Genomic DNA, 16,410 nt, shown 5'->3' on the forward strand with positions numbered 1-16,410 from the left:
ACATTTGAAAAGCAAAAGGCTATCAGAGCTGGAAGCCAAACTTTCTATATATAGTAATTACAGTGAATTACCTTTTATTGGTAACTAAGAGGTAATATTTTAGTTGACACTCAGCTACCATAGTAAGCATATATATAACTGCTTGAGCCTATACTGATGGGCTCAAATACAGCTCGGATGACTTTATAGTCTGCTAATTTATAAAAGATAACATTTATAATTTAGAAAGGATGCAGCTTTATTAGATACGACATTTCTCAGTGAACAATAAATTAGTGTGCGCTACAGAGAAGCTCAAAGATTTTTAAGGGCATTATGATACTAAAATGATAATTTGCTTTACCGTCTTTTCCAGGGTGTCTACACTGAGTCTCGGGTGTGGTCTAACACTGCGTCATTGCAGTAACACTGACATAAACCTGCTTTGATGCAGTAGTGAATTTGGTCCATGTTTAATCACCAATGCGATAAGGAATAAATATGATAGTCTTCCAATATTGTCTGCACTTTGAAATCCAAAAAAAGACTGCGCACATATGTAGAAAAAAGACTGTGCACATATGTAGAGATATTCTCATGATAACAGTTTAATATTGAAGGCCCATATTCTGGCATTGCATTCTAACTTCAGCAGAAATAGCACTGACCTCAGTGGCTGTACACATGGATTGAGGACAGCACATAACCCTGGATGCAAAGAAACCAGCAGACAGGTAGTCAGAATTTTCTTCATATCCTGTACACAGCAGTATCATGAAAGATTCCCAGAGCTTATCCAGCAAAGTATAAGACAGTATCAATATTTTAAAGGGGCACTTAAAAAAACATATCTGTCTGAAAATATTTACTGACTACTGCTACAGATAACATAAAAGATTACTAGAAATGAAAAAGGGTTGAAGGATATATTCTTCTTTCTATCCACTTAGGTGTTTACTCTGGGTGTTTGAGAGCATTTTGTTTGTACACAGTTGCCTTGTTTCCCTGGAAGTTGGTTACTTTTCTCTGATGTGGTTATAGATCCTTCCTATGGTAACAGGGGAGAGAAAATACATTTTTAAAAAATAAATACAAAATAAGATAAAGAAATTGTGATATGATACCCTATACCAATGTCAGGATCAGTCAGTTGTATTAATTGAATCCACCTTTGTCTGTTTTCTTAATTGACTAGATTTCAGGTTGACTGTGTCCTTTTATTGTAACATATTCATAGACTAAAAACATTATAAACTTTGGACTAAATTCTACCCAAATCAACAAAATCGGGCAACATGAAAGCAAGAGAGGAATCTCATATTTTCAATTTACTTTCACATTCAAACAAAGATAAGGAGACTTTTTCTTGCTATATGTATCTAAGTAAAGCCAACAGAAAACTCATCTGTTCATAATTCACAGTCAAAGCATTTGGAAAGCAACCCGTTTTTTTCAGATCACTACTGAACTCCTCAGCTTGGTAAAAGCTGATCAGTTTTGCACTTTCAATGACTAATGAAATACATATGTAGTTTAAAGTTTTTAAAATAGTTTTAAAGTTAATGTACCATTTCTTTGTTCTACATGGAATATTAATACGTATGTTTATAGTTCAGGTATATTACTGAAAACTGAGGAAAATGTTCTTTCGCTATGGAAGATATTTTCCATTCTACCTAGTACAATTGCTTTGCTCCTTTCAAATTGTAACATATTCTAAACTGTTCTATAATACTGAATTGGCAAAAGGAGATTTCAAAAAATATTCCACATTAGAGAAACAACAAAACAACTTCTACAAATATTAAGGACCCTACAACAAAACCCTATGAAATAAACTTGCCGGTTCAGATGTCCAGCAGAGGTAAACTGGCATTGCTATGTTGGCTTCAGTGACGCTCTGACAATTTACATTAGCTAAGAATTCTGCGCCATGGCTTAAGTACTTGATTTTCTAAATTAAAACATTTATAAATAATTTTAGGAGACATTTGTTCATACTTACCCAGATACGTTTTAGTCATTATGCATAATACTGAACGTCTGTTTATATATTCATAGGTCAGTCAATTTGCAACAAATTTTTAAGAACTCTTTTTAGATTAAAACAATCTTATTTTTTCGTCTAAACATTTCACTGATTTTTTATAATGTTTTGGATGTGCTATCCTGATTACCTACCAATTCCAACTAAGCAATACAAGTCTTTCACAATACTGAGACGCAGCCAAAATTCTTATATTTCATGCTATGGAGCATACTCCACACAACTCCAGTTACATCTGTGCGTGTTCTGTACAAAGAATGAGTGCAAAATACACCTATGTATATTTAATAATCACAGACAAACTCCTTTTAGCAGGCTTTTTCTAGAAAATGAACATTGTTGATAGCTAGACTACTAATATATTTAATAGCTACTCTTTATGAAAAAAATTATAAACTACTGAGAAAAACTTTCTGCTATTAAATAAATAGTTTGCCCTAAAAGCAAATGGCCAGATATACCTTACCCATGTAAAATATGGGATGGACATTTTGGTATTTCTGCATTAATAGTTTCTGTTAAAGAAAGTCATTGCACTAACTATTATTGCTATTTAAGATACTGTTTTGTTATAACTGTTGATTGCAGACTTCATGAACATTTACAGCATGGCTCAACAGTGCTCTGATACACGATAAAATATTTCTCTATTCAACGTTTTGTTGTGCATAAGTTCCAAAATTTGCATGGAAATGTTATGGGAAAGGTGCTTCAAAGAAACTATACAAACTTCATTAAGTTATATAATTTATAAAAGAATAAATGTTTGGAAGTTTTCCACTTTCATCAATAGGGGGGAAAGAAGGCTAGCAAATACTCTAAACTATTTTGAAAGTAGTCAAAAATACATAGGGATCAACCATTCGTTAAAACAAAGGAGAGAAGCACAGTAGCACTAATGAGTTTACTAAAATGGCTTCTGTTAAGCAGGAATTCTTAACAGTCAAAGAGTAAATTCTTTTACAACCAGACTTTGAATTTGTGAAAATCAGCACAAATGTTATGAGTATCTTGGGATATCATAAATGTTACCTATAGACACAAGAGTGAATATGAATTCCCTGTTAAACCAGGGGTCCTCACAAAACCATGCAGACCTTAGCTTAAATATTTGAAAAGTAAACCATCCAAAGTAATAAGGAGCCCATGAACATTTAAAAATGTAACAATAATAAAAAATATAGAAGCCTTTACAGGGGCAAGAAAGACAGAACATCAATATTTGATTACACAGGAAGAATATTTGTGATTGTCTTCTTACTTTACTCTGTAATCTAAGTAGTTTATCATTTCTATGGCTCAATGTAAGTAGCAGGTTCTTCGCAAAGACCTAAGGAAAAAAACGTAGCTCATTACTAATGATTTGCATGGGTACATGTTGTTAAATGTATATAAATTTTAAAGTAAAGGTATAATTTACTAATGAGAAGAATAGTTAAGGTTTTTGAGGAACACCTCCACCACTGAAGCTTCCAGGATTAAAATTACTTAGTATCTTAAAATACTTTCTACCCAAATAACTAGTGGCAAGTGTTGAAGCATAATGCTTGAATACCCAGATGGTCTTTTTTCCTGGCCGCTGATTATGCATTCAACAGAACAACCAGACCTTTAAAAAAATACCATAATGTACCATAACACTTCCCATCTTTGAATCTTAAATTCAGATTTGTTTAGCTAAAGCAGTTTAGGGACTAGATCCCCCCTTAAATAATATGAATAAATAAGATTTGTGCAGTAAGGTGTGATGTGACATCCTAGTAAAACATTTAAAACTCTACAAAATTATCTAAGGGCTCTTTTTAATTGAATCATTATCCCATTAAGAGCTATTCAATGCAGATTATTTAATTATTATCCATCACAAAAAGTCACACACAGAGTTTACACAAAAATACATATTAAAACCCTCTGAAGTCAGGACGTGGCCAGTGCCAAGTGCACTTGCACAAACAGATTCGTCTTTTCCTCAGATACTTCCTCGTTCTTACTGCCACAGTCGGAGCTACACGTGGATCTCACATGGTAGAACGGGGCCCATTAAAGGTACATTCTGGAATATTACCAGTAGTGCAAAATATTCCATATATGCAATTTGGTAAATTCTGGTTAGTGTGATATTTGACACTGCTGTTGCTCGACTTCATAGTGTTTAACTGTAACTTGAACGTTACATTCAAAATAAGATTTTCTTTAATAAACTGACTTTTTTAAAAGAAGGGGGTCGTGGCCCGAATTCTGTCACGACATTTGGAGGCATGGACCCTTCCAACCCTCTAAAGTCTCACCAAATTGTGACCCAACACAGCCCATTACAGGAGAGGGGCTGACTGCGCTAATCTCTGGGTTTACTCTGTACCTCCGCATCTACGGAGTGAAAGACGTATGAAATGATAGCACTCTACAGGAGAATGGACATGTAGACCACATACAACCTACCTGACATCTTTCTTTTATCCCATAATCTTGTAGATGGTATCATATATATTAAACTTTTTGGAAATGTAACATGCTGCACATATAGAAAACATGTAGTTAGTTGCTTATGACTGTTACATCTTTTAGTTTTAGTAAATGATCCTGGAGAGCAGTCCTTGGTGGGGACTAGCCACCTGGAAAGTATCAACTTGCAAAACATAGCTGTGTGTGTTAGACATGTGCAGAAAAAAGGCTTATACATCTATTTACAGTAGAAGGCATTTTTTCAGTCTTGCACAACAAAAAAAAATTGGCAACTAGCCTAAGCTCAAACTTTCAAAATAAGCAAATAAGTAACCGTATGACTCAAGTCACCTTTGGGATGAGACCAAGATGGGGATATTTTAGCCAAAAGAATAATTTTTCAGAGTTATGAGCATGTAAAGAGTAATAGGAGTCTCAGTGTTACTTTAATTATAGCTTTCACTGTTAGCAAAAGATACAATATTGTATTGTTTTCCAGTGACAAATCAACTGGCACTAGTCTATACATTAATATAATCCTTTGCTGGCTGGTTTCTTCCGTCTTATTGGTCTAAATGAATTTCTATCATAACTCCACATACAGAATATGACTGAGATACCAGTGACATGTCAGTGTTGCACAATTATATCTTTGTAAAACAAAAAGTCCAGAAATAAAAAATGAAAACTTTTATCCAGCATCTAGTTGTATCTAGACTTAAACCAACACTTTATGTTTTCATTGGTCAAACTGGAAATTTGAACTCCTTGTTTAAAGCCAAAAAGATAGTAGCCTGTTTGAGATGTAACTCCTAGATTTTTGACAGGTAAAAAATTGTAGATACAAAGGTGTAAATCAGCAGTTTAGGACTCCAGTTAAATAAAGAGACTATCTACGTGATCAAAGAATACATGACAGTAACCCATTCTGTCCTTGGAAATATCAGTCTGATCATTAAAAAAAAACTTCACTGAAGTTTCCCAGTCTTTTAATCAAACAAGAAACATGACTATTGTAAATGCACATGTACAGTCTGAAGGAATGTTGCAACTTAAGCACAGAACTAAACATGTCTTGTGGGTAGAGCTTCTTTTTAAAATGTGCATGGGACTCCCATTAGTGTCACCTTTCTTCACAGAAAGGACACGAAACTCTTTAATATTTTACTTTAGTATACTACAAAAGGGACCTATTTGCTCAAAACAATACTAGAAAGCTTGTCACAGGTCACAAGCGTAAGTCAAATTCAGATATTTTTCTTTGTGAAACAGAATTAAATTAAATTAAGTGAACAAAACCTATAACTATTTTAATTTTACTTTAAGATAAAATTGTTAGCGCTAAAATCAGAAATTGTCCCATGGCAAGTCTTTATATATGGTCATTTGGGCCAGTTAATATGGTAATTTTGACAGAAGTATTATATGGTATTTTGAATTCATATGTACAACTATGAATAAAGAGCCAATAGGTGACAGTAGGATGATAAGTCTATAGTATCGCTTTAGTTTAACATAGTAATGACATTTTACAATGTTAAGATAGATAAGAATTGATAGTATGGCTTTAAAGTTTAAGAGCTGTGTTCTTTTGTAAGATACGTACAAATCCACAATCCCTGCATGTATCTTCACACAATTTCAGCAAATCACAGTTTCCATTACCACAGAGTTTGATGCCAAATTCCATGGAAAAATCCAAGCAGATTTTTTTGCTTCCATTCAGATATCGCAATGTTATCCATGCTATATTAATTAGGGAGACTTTTTCCTCTACATTTTTCATTGCAGTTCACTACATCTCTTTTTATTCCCTACTACGGATTGTTATATTTAGTTGTTAAAGTTGAGCAGAGTGGGGGGTTTTTAAGTCATTTATCTTATATTATGTTTATCTTTCACACAATTATTTTGTTACTTGTAAAGTGAGATGATGTATAGAACGGTAGATTAATTTATATAACTGCATTTCTTCGCTAGATACTAGGATTTTTTATCAATGACTATTATCATTGTAGGTTCTCGAGTCTGAAACTACAAACATTTACATTGTTTTCTGTATTAAATGACACCATATTCATCTGTATCAACTCCTGGTTAGAGGAAAGAATACTCAAGTTTCTTTCTTTTGCAAAGCATTTTTTTGTATTTCTTCAGGTAGGCAGGACCCAGCCCTGTTCACCCCCTACACATAAGCAGTCTTACCTACCTCAGTGGGGATACTCATGTGAGTAAGACTGGGACACAAATATAAAAATCTTTTCTGCTGTAAATTATTGAAGTGACAATGTCTTAAGAAATGCATCCAAAATAGGGGTAAATAAGTAAGTTTAAACCCAATAAAATAATTTAAAAAACAAAAGTGACTTTTTTAGAGTGTCATATTCAGGAAAGTGTTTTCAATAGCTGGGGATTCAGCATAAATTTTAGCATAACTTTGACTAGTATTTTTACAGTATTATCAAATGGGCTAAAAACAGCAGACTATTTTACAACAGGATTCCAGGGAATTAGCCAATGAGGTGAAGAAACCTACCCAACTCCTAATTTGTTTATAAGAAAAATGAATTCAGCTGATGATTATTTTTCTACATTATCCTATACATATCTTTACTTTTCATCTATGAATGGCCAGAGAACCTTTTCTTTAAAAAGTACAGCCTAAAAAATAATACCATGCATCTTGGAGAAGTACTAGTGTTTTGAGAATTATTAATGCTAGTCTCTTCATCTACAATATTAATGAGATCAAATTTAGCTCAGTAACTACATCTAAAGCTATAAAAGAAAATCAAAACTTTCTGCATAGCTGACAAAGAAAACTTGAGCCTGTAGAATAGATTTCCAGTCTCCTAGACTGTACTTCTTTGCAGATGTTACAGGATATTCTGACACAAGCAAACATAGATAGATAGATAGATACTCATTTCTATAAACTTCTAACAAGTCGACTTCTACCAATGTTAGTAGTCTTTCTGTATGTGCTTCTTACAGTGCAAATAATAAAAACTCGAAACCTCCAAAAGCACATACCAATATTATAAGTATTGATTCTAAGATCAATATTTTCATGCATATTCTATCACTAAGGAGAGCACTTCCAAAAGGGATGGTCCAACTTTATTTATAATCCTACAGTGCTAAGCACATTAGATGATGGGCTTCTTGGATTTAAAAATGGTTCTATAAAATAAAATCACATTGGAAAAGAATCCAATGTATATAAAAGGTATTCATATTTTAAATTTAAAAAAATCAAATTGCATTTATACAGGATTTTCTTTTGCCACTGATTCAAGTTTTTAAAAAATAGTCAATTTGAGAGCAATACAGTTTGTATGAGAAAGCAAATGTATTTAGATACATTTTCTTTTCTAATAGACTATAGTGTTCCTGCAGTTTTAAGCAGAACTTCTTGCTGATGTCAATAAAGAGTCTTAGCTAGTTTATGGCCCGGTGTTTTTAAGCTATATATTTATTGCTCCTACTTTTCTTTGCAGGCTAGAACTAACTCCTGAAGTCCAAAAAACTTTTGTGTTGTATTGCAGAAGGGTTTTTTCCATTCCTTGCTACAGGATGGCAAAGCAAACACAGAGTAAAAAGAGTGCTGAGCACATTCCATTAGGAGGAAAACACTGCACTGGATATGGAGCGCTACAATTATGTTACGTTAAAATGTGTGAAAAAATTAAAAACAGACATTAAAATCTTTTAAAAGAACCAGTTTTTTGAAAAGTTGTGCAATGTCATTGCTTATTCAGCTACCAAACGCTTCTCCTCCAAAGTGGTTTGTTGCACCAAAGCAGTACACTAGGTTTAAAAAAAATGCTGTAGAGAGAGCACATGTTACATCAGACACAGTACCTGATTTTTCACTGCACAGCTTGTCAGCTAGATAGTCTGCCTCCTGGGCGATAAGTGAGAATATTTCATCTTCATACGCTTCTACGATACTTTCACACTAGAAAAATAAAAAAATGAAAAATATGTACTGTGCCTTTCTACTGCTGTTAAAAATAAACAAGCCTGCTAACCCCAAACTGTAGCAATACAGTCGAAAGTACCACCTTGTTTTCATTTGCACTTCCTGTTTTATACAACAAAATGATGAGTGTAATTTTTCAGAGAATTGCCAATGCAAGATATTGAGGTTTAACTCAAGGCCAGCCTGGCTGTCTTTCCAAAAATACATTCCCAGGGTAAGAAATCACTTAAAGATCATATTTTACTCACTTTGGAAAGAACAGCTTTCAACAGAAGGTACTAGAGTCATGGAATTGTTGCTTGAAATTTCCATCAACTAACCCTCTATTTTGTGTTATTACATTAGTTTTTACAACGTGCAAATAAATGAAGCTCTGTGACCAAACTAATGCATCTTTGGTTTTGCAAAAGACACCACGATTGACAGTTATATACCAAATTATATACTCAGCATTTTAAAAGCTATTGGTAATTCACTTTAATGATACAAAATGGATTTTTGACATCTTGAACATGATTCAGTGCTGCTGGTGAGGCACAGTGCCGGTGGACTGTACCTAAAGAAAGGTTGTGCACTGAAGTACTGCCTTAACTACAATATCTTTGGGGAATCTTGAGCGCAGATTAGGAAGGACGTATTCTCCCCAAAACATCAGACTACAGGTTAATTACTAAACAATTAGGAGAAATCCCATTAACTGGATTGCAATTAAAAGAAAATGCACTAAGGAAAAATCTGATTTAAATATGGAAGTTATAAAATCCACAACAAAAATATATATTTTATCTTTCTCTAAAAATTAGAATGTGCCACATCAATGGTAAAATTAAGCTGCTTTATGTCAACATTTTGCAGTGCTCAGTTACTCTAAAACTGAGCTATTTTCTTTACTTTTTGTGAAAATTAAAGCCACTTCATGTACACATGGCTTTACTTCATGGGTTTGCTAGTCTCATGATACTACTTTTGTGGTAAGCTGAATATTGAACTGTATGTAAAATCAGATCTAGCAAACCACTGTCCATTTCATTGTTTTATGCACCCCTTTCTATACAGTGTGTTTCCTGAAGTTAGGAAGATGTTTAATGCATACACAAAGCATATTTATGAAGGAAAAAATGGCATTAAGCCAGCTACCACACTTCAGCATTTTTAACTCAGCTCTGTTAGCATTCTTGAGCTAGCTCAGAGAAATCTGTCTCTACTCAGCAAGGCCTAAGAAAAAAGATGACACCATCTTCCATAATCTGGCTATAAATATCTGAAACTACATTAGTATTAATTTGGGTTTTTACCCAACCCCACAATTCACTTATTTCCTGCACAGAAAACACTCATTTATATTTAATCACTTTTAAAAATTCCCCAAGTAAAACATAGTTAGAACTGTTCTAGTTTGGGAAATTTGTAGCAGGTAAACAGAAGCATACAGCATAGTCCATGGTTAACTTTTGCAACTAAAGTGTCATCTTGAAATGTTTTATTCATATTTATGAAACCCTCAGCAGATCCAGATAGAGTTCTAAATAACATTAACACACAATGCAAACTGCATTATTACCTTTCAAAACACTTAAGTTGATGCACAAGCCAATACAGAGCATATTAACATATATTAATATTATTAAAACAATGTGTTATATTCCCAACTTTAGTACTTGAAGTCTTTTGTCATATACTAATAACATTTTAACAGTTAAAAATAAATTGTTACCAGTGTGTTATGTTGGCTTACCGCAAACTTCAAAGCTTTGTAAGCATCAGAATAAAAATAGATTTTTTAAAAATCTGCAGAGATTTTCTCATCTTTCCTAGGAGCAAATCTCTTGAATGTCCTTTTCTGGGCTTGAGGGTCCACTTGCAGTTGGTTACCATTCAATCTATCACATATATTTTCCAACAATTCTGTTGAGAAGGTCTCTGACTTTGCCAAAGGAACCTATTAGGGGAAAAATAATTTTTTTCCTTATTATAAATAAAACCGAAAACACCTTTAAGAGATTGTGTTGGACAGACATATCACAGACAGAAAGAGAAAAAGAACAAGTGCATGTTTCTTAATCTGCATAATTGTTGACATATATTCTATTACATACATAATTAAAAATGTCAGCTAAAGCTAAGGTGACACTTTGAAAAATTAAACATTTAAAGCTCCCATAAAACATCCCTTTTATGCTGAAACAATTGTAGAATGCAGTTACCATATTTTAATTTGCAAACATATTGCCATTCAAAAAAGACATACAACACGCAGGAGATAAACAGACTACAGTTGATATTCTCTCGACAAAAGCATGCAGGATTTCTTGCTTGAGTCACTTAGTTTCTTTAGTTGAAGCAGAGTTGTAGAAAGTCTTGCTTTCAGTTGGTCTGTCTTAGTTGCTGTTCGTCAACTCAGATGCAGCTGTTTAATACCTCCCAGGGGTTTTGTGAAGAAAATAATAGCTTACAAAATTTAACTTCTCCCAGGTTCTACTATTTCAGCTTTATTTTCGAACAGCTGGTCCATGTCTTTGTCCATTCCCTTTCCTTCAGAATTAAGCAAGAATTCAGCAGAAACATTTAGACACTACCTACATACTTAGTGAGAGTCTCAACAGCTAGTGCTCCAGGGGTCAAAGAGCACCCCTCGCCCTTGGTAACCGGGACAAAAAACTTCTCTCCCGTCTAGACAGGTCAAGGTGCAAGATGCTCCTATCCCTGTTGCTTCTTCCGGAAGGGGGCGTGAACTGAAGCCAAGTGCACAGTAAACAACAGTGCTGCATCCTTAGGCCTTTAGAAGATTTTTCTCTCCACCCTCTGCTGATCAAAGTAGGAAGTTTTCATGACAACCATAGTCAAAGGGACTGAATCACAAATGAACTCGATTTCTGCTATGTTGATATATCCAGTCTCCATTGTCTCTTTTCAGACACAGTATGAACCCTTCCGGTCTCAATGATTACATTACAGAAGCACTTTCACATATGTGCTTCATTTACACAAAGGGTTTTCTTGCTTCACCACCATCTGGCCACAAATCAGATAAATAAAGGCAGGAGAATTAAAATTAAAGCCTAGAGGTTTTTTTTGCCTTCTTAAACTAGGCCCTATTATGAAATCCTTCCCTCCCCCAACTTCATCCTAGATGTGGAATCTACTTTTTATGAAACCTGGGAAAAGCAAAAAAGGGCATGAGTCGAACAATGCATATGTGGGAGGAGAGAAGACTTAAATGTTTAGTCAAAAATGTATATTTGTAGAGTTGAGCAGCCTATATTACAGTAAGGATGGCTTTAGATAAACTGCATTTTGCTTGGAAAATTATTCTTTTCAGTGGGACATTCACTTTTAAAAGCAAGCGTTTCTGATAATGCAAAAAATCCAACATGGCACCTATATATGGTCTGACTACTTCCCTCCAAGTACCCTAATATGCAAAAAAAGTATTTGATATCTGAGTGTACAGATTTAAAAAAGGATTAATCCCAGTACCAAGGACAAGGATTTGACATAATACATCAAACTCATCCCTGGCACAACTTCTATTAAGTTCAGTGGAGTTACATAAGGGATGTATTTGACCCTATGAGCTTGCAATAGCAATAAGCTATAGTTTATAATTCACACCACCCAACACACACATATACCTCCTTCTAAACCTACTTACATGACAATAAAACAAGCCAGCTTACTCATAGGGGGATTTTTAATGGGTACAATAAATACATTTCTTTACAGAGAGAAGAAAGACCTATAGTGTTTTCTTAACACACACAAGGCTGTATATTTTCACTTCTGGAAAAGATTTCTCTGTTTATATTCCAACTGTTATTCAAATATTCAGTCACATACTAACTTGCTCTCCCCCATCCCCCACCTCCTCCCGATAGTATTCTGTCCAATCAGAAAAGCTAAGAGTGGCTTAGCAAGGGTATACATCACATGAGTGGCAATATAAGAACGCAGAGTGAACTGTGTGAAACTTTCTGCACAAACAACAATTAGGGTACTATGATATGCTGAAAACCAACCACCTGCACATTAGGACATACTTCTGAAATATTCCTTTGGAAAAAAAATCAAACTTCCCAATGCATGTAACTACAGTTCTATGAAAGGAGTTTTGCCATATGCATTTACTTTTATATTAATACACAAGTATTTTCTCACATTTTCCCCACCCTTTTATACCTACACATTGATTTATATACAATGTATCATGTATTTTGCTGTATTCACAAAAGGAAGCATATATAGGTGCCATGTTGGATTTTTTTTTGCATTTTTAATCATTCTTGAGATAATGGTATGTTCCCTCCTTATATTTTAGAAAAAATCATTTTAGAGACAGCATATACAGAAAGAAGATCAATTAAATTATAGCTGTGAGACTTTTGCTTCAAAACTACTGCCTTTAATTTTTTTCAATTTAATAAAAAATTATACCTGAAGTGTGACCTCTAAATAACTTTATCTTTCATTTAACTATTAGTTTGTTCAAGATCAAATTCACACTCCCTACTAACTATAGGGAGTTGATTTGGTTTTTACACACATGAGATATCTATATAATCAGCATTTTTCTGGTCTTTTACAGAGTGTATTTTATTAGAAGAAACTTTTAATAGAACTTTAAAATTTAAACAAAAAATATTTTAAACATGCAGTTCCCCAAATGTTAGAAGTGCTCTTTTTAAAAGTGTTTTAATAGTAAAAGAGCAATAAGTATTTAGACAAGTGGTGGAAAACTAAAGCCTTTCTTTCTATACTGTGAAGATTTTGAATAGTACTTGTCAATAAAGCAACTCCTATTGTAATTGTACCGGAGACATGGGCCTCCACCCCGAAAAAGCTGTCTCAGAGATACTAACCTCATTAAAATATGAATGAAAAAGCAGCCATCATTGTAATGGAGAAAACCATTTACCCTGAACTAAACTTTATCTGCTATCTTTTGTAGAAATATAAATATGATACCCAGTGGATTTTCCATTGTGCATATTGATGACCAAATGAATGATATATTTTCTTTTAGAAAATAAATCACAAACTCTGATCATTCTAAAATATTTCTTTTTCAGTGAAGTATTCAAAATCTATTGATCATTCACACCATTTGAAATATTTAAAAAGGGATCCATATTTTCTGAAAGTTCAAGTACATTTTTTTCTTTGTTTTTGTTTTTTCCCCCAGCATATGTTGGCCAATTTTAAAATACAAAAAGAGAATTCATTACAGACCAATATGACAACACCTTAATAACAGCCAATTACAGGATGTTCACATGCCTGTTCATTACTATGTCTCTGTTAATCTAGTCATAAATTCCTTGTTTGATAGATACCACAACAAGCCAGGAATACAATTGCATTATGGTAGGTGATGAGATATATGAAAAGATAACTGTAACATATAGGCATTTTCAAAAAAAGCCAAACTGTCAATCAAATACCATTGTCCATGTTTGGTCATATTTTCAAGATATAAAGAGTGCCAGAACTGATCAAATGTGTGGCTTCATGTTTTACTGGAAACTTGTTACAGGGAATTTTTTAACAAGTCCTTTAAAATGTTTCATGTATTTTAATCACTATCTTTTCATCCACAGAAGTGTTCAAATCATTTTTATATTAGTTAAAAGTCAATATTTAGAAGTGAAAATTCAAACCTCCTTTGCTCTAGGCTAAAACAGGAGAAACATGAATGCAGAGCAACTCTAAAGGCTGATGGGATATATAATTAGCTATTATGTTAATTGAATCCACTGTGAGTTTGTTGTATGAGATTTCTTCATATAATATGCAAATAGCTTCTAAGGTTTAGTTTTATTAGACAATATAATTAGAAATCTTCTAAAGGAGTGAATTCTAATGAGGCATAATAAAGGTTTGCAAAATATGTGTTTGCTCTGTGAGCAGACCATCTGGGCTTAATCAATAATAGGGACCTTACTGTGTAACAGCACACTGAAAAGAAAGTTCAAGAATTTACCTTCCTAGTGCTAGTCAGACAAAAAATAAATACTTTCAAAGCAGGAGAATTGACACGATTAAGGCAAGAGGTGAAATGCTTCCAACTGGATGGGAGGTAGTAACTTTTCAACAGACAATCTGAATATTGTTTATTTCAAAATAATAAAAGAAAATCAGTCATCTGCTATGATGTCAATTGTGTGGATTAGGATACACTCTAAGTGAAATGCTACATGAGCAAAGATAGCCATTATTATTACTATTAAAGACGTGATTCAAGCAGATGTACATACTTTAGCTTCTGTAGTGTAACTAATCAGCGTAACTTCACTTTCAGTGAGATATCCCAACATTTTAATACGTGGAATTAAGAACTCTCTTATAAAGGAAGAAATTCACACCACGGTATTCCAGAGCTGGTCACAAATGCCACACTTGTATTCCACTTTATTTAAGACCACCACCAAAGCTTAAACTATTTTAGTGAATGCCAGAATGCCTGAAATGCATAGTTTCTTGTCTAATTCGAGTTGTTCACACTTTAAACAGTGCCAAAAATGTATTGTTCAACACTTTAACCCTAATTGAACATAATCATCGTAACATGCTCCACACTACTCTGTTATCCAAGGACGAGTACATTTAAGAATAATCTCTTGCAACATATTAAGAAAAAAAAGCAGAAACATAATGGAAGCTGCAGGTTAAAGCAAAGAAAAAGAAACATCAGCACAAGTACACTGCCAGTTCAGTTCAGTCAAAAGGATGTGTCCTTTTGCAGTGGAATGTAGAAGAGGATTTCAAACCATAATTAAGTGACTTGCTTCTCGATTGCATGTATTTGGAAAATGCTTGATTTTATTGTTCTGTATTAAAATGCCAGTGCCCATAAACTGAAAAATGCCTGGAATACTAGAAAAAAGTTTCTCCTTCAAAACAGAGGCAGAATTATGCATATGATTGTATAAACTTATCAGACCCACTTATATAGCTGATACGAACATAAGCCTGTAATGATGGCTAATTAACACTTTTCTAATCCAGTCACTTAAAACCTGCAGTAGCTAGTGTTTCTTTCTTTGAATAATGTGAAGGTCTTACCACGCCAGGGAAGGATGACATTGTACACATTCCTTCTTCAGCTGAAAATTCAGTTTGCCCAGTGTATTCATTTTCCTAAGTTTGCTCTAAACCACTAAGATGTTGCTTCACATCTCTAAGGGGTATACAAAAACTGCCCAATATACTGGAAGTAATAGAGAGGCAAACCATCCCTTTGAATGGCAAACTCTATTTATACTGTAGCTGTCACTGTATCCTTAAAATTTAAACACTTATTTAAAAGAATGATGACCTAGTAAGGTGCAGCCTGAGAAATTATAAACAAGCCCTGGAATATGGGTGTTCGGTAGTGTTGGGGGGGTGTTACCTGTTCAGTTTTTTCTAGTCTCCACTGCCAATCCCCGTAGAGAACAAATCCATGATCATTCTGCTTAGCATTAATTAAACCATTCTGTTAATTAGAATCAAGGTATTCAGTGCAACATGCAAATAAAGGGCCATATTAACTCCTTCCATTGCACAGCAAGGAGGGAATCAATCCCACCCAACTACTGACTAGATACATCCAGGAAGCAAAAAGGGTGAAAAGGAGTCTCTGTACCCTTGCTCCTCCTCTTTTCACTGCTTCCTGAGACAACAGGAGCCCTTCTGATAAACACTGCTTGGCTGAGATCCCAGCTTGAGGTGTGGCTGGAGGGAAGCAAGGATTAACTCCTCTTGATTTAGGGACTCCATCATTGACAAAGTGGAGAGCATATAACACCACTCTGTGTGATTCTGTGCATGGCTTCTATCCATAGAGGGGATTTAAATACAGTCACGACCAGTCCATTATTGGTACCAAGTACCCTGACTAAGCAGGAGGAGGAGGAGGAGGAGGAGGAAACCAAGGAAAAATGCAAAGGGCCAACCTTCTCTAGGGATAACCCAAGTCTCT

General features: G+C 34.2%; 1 protein-coding gene across 1 annotated transcript; it reads right to left on the reverse strand.

Annotated features, from left to right (window-relative positions):
- Window positions 1–567: 567 nt before the first annotated feature.
- Window positions 568–11,028, reverse strand: CNPY1 (canopy FGF signaling regulator 1). Its single transcript, XM_019508529.1, is given in 5 exon segments — window positions 568–1,027; window positions 3,288–3,356; window positions 8,333–8,429; window positions 10,189–10,392; window positions 10,658–11,028. Coding segments are annotated over 4 exon segments (342 nt in total). The 5' UTR covers window positions 10,661–11,028; the 3' UTR covers window positions 568–1,027; window positions 3,288–3,318.
- Window positions 11,029–16,410: the final 5,382 nt, after the last annotated feature.

The sequence above is a fragment of the Gavialis gangeticus genome, unplaced genomic scaffold (assembly GCF_001723915.1).
Source record: "Gavialis gangeticus isolate Ggan-Ray unplaced genomic scaffold, GavGan_comp1, whole genome shotgun sequence".
Classification (NCBI taxonomy): Eukaryota; Metazoa; Chordata; order Crocodylia; family Gavialidae; genus Gavialis; species Gavialis gangeticus.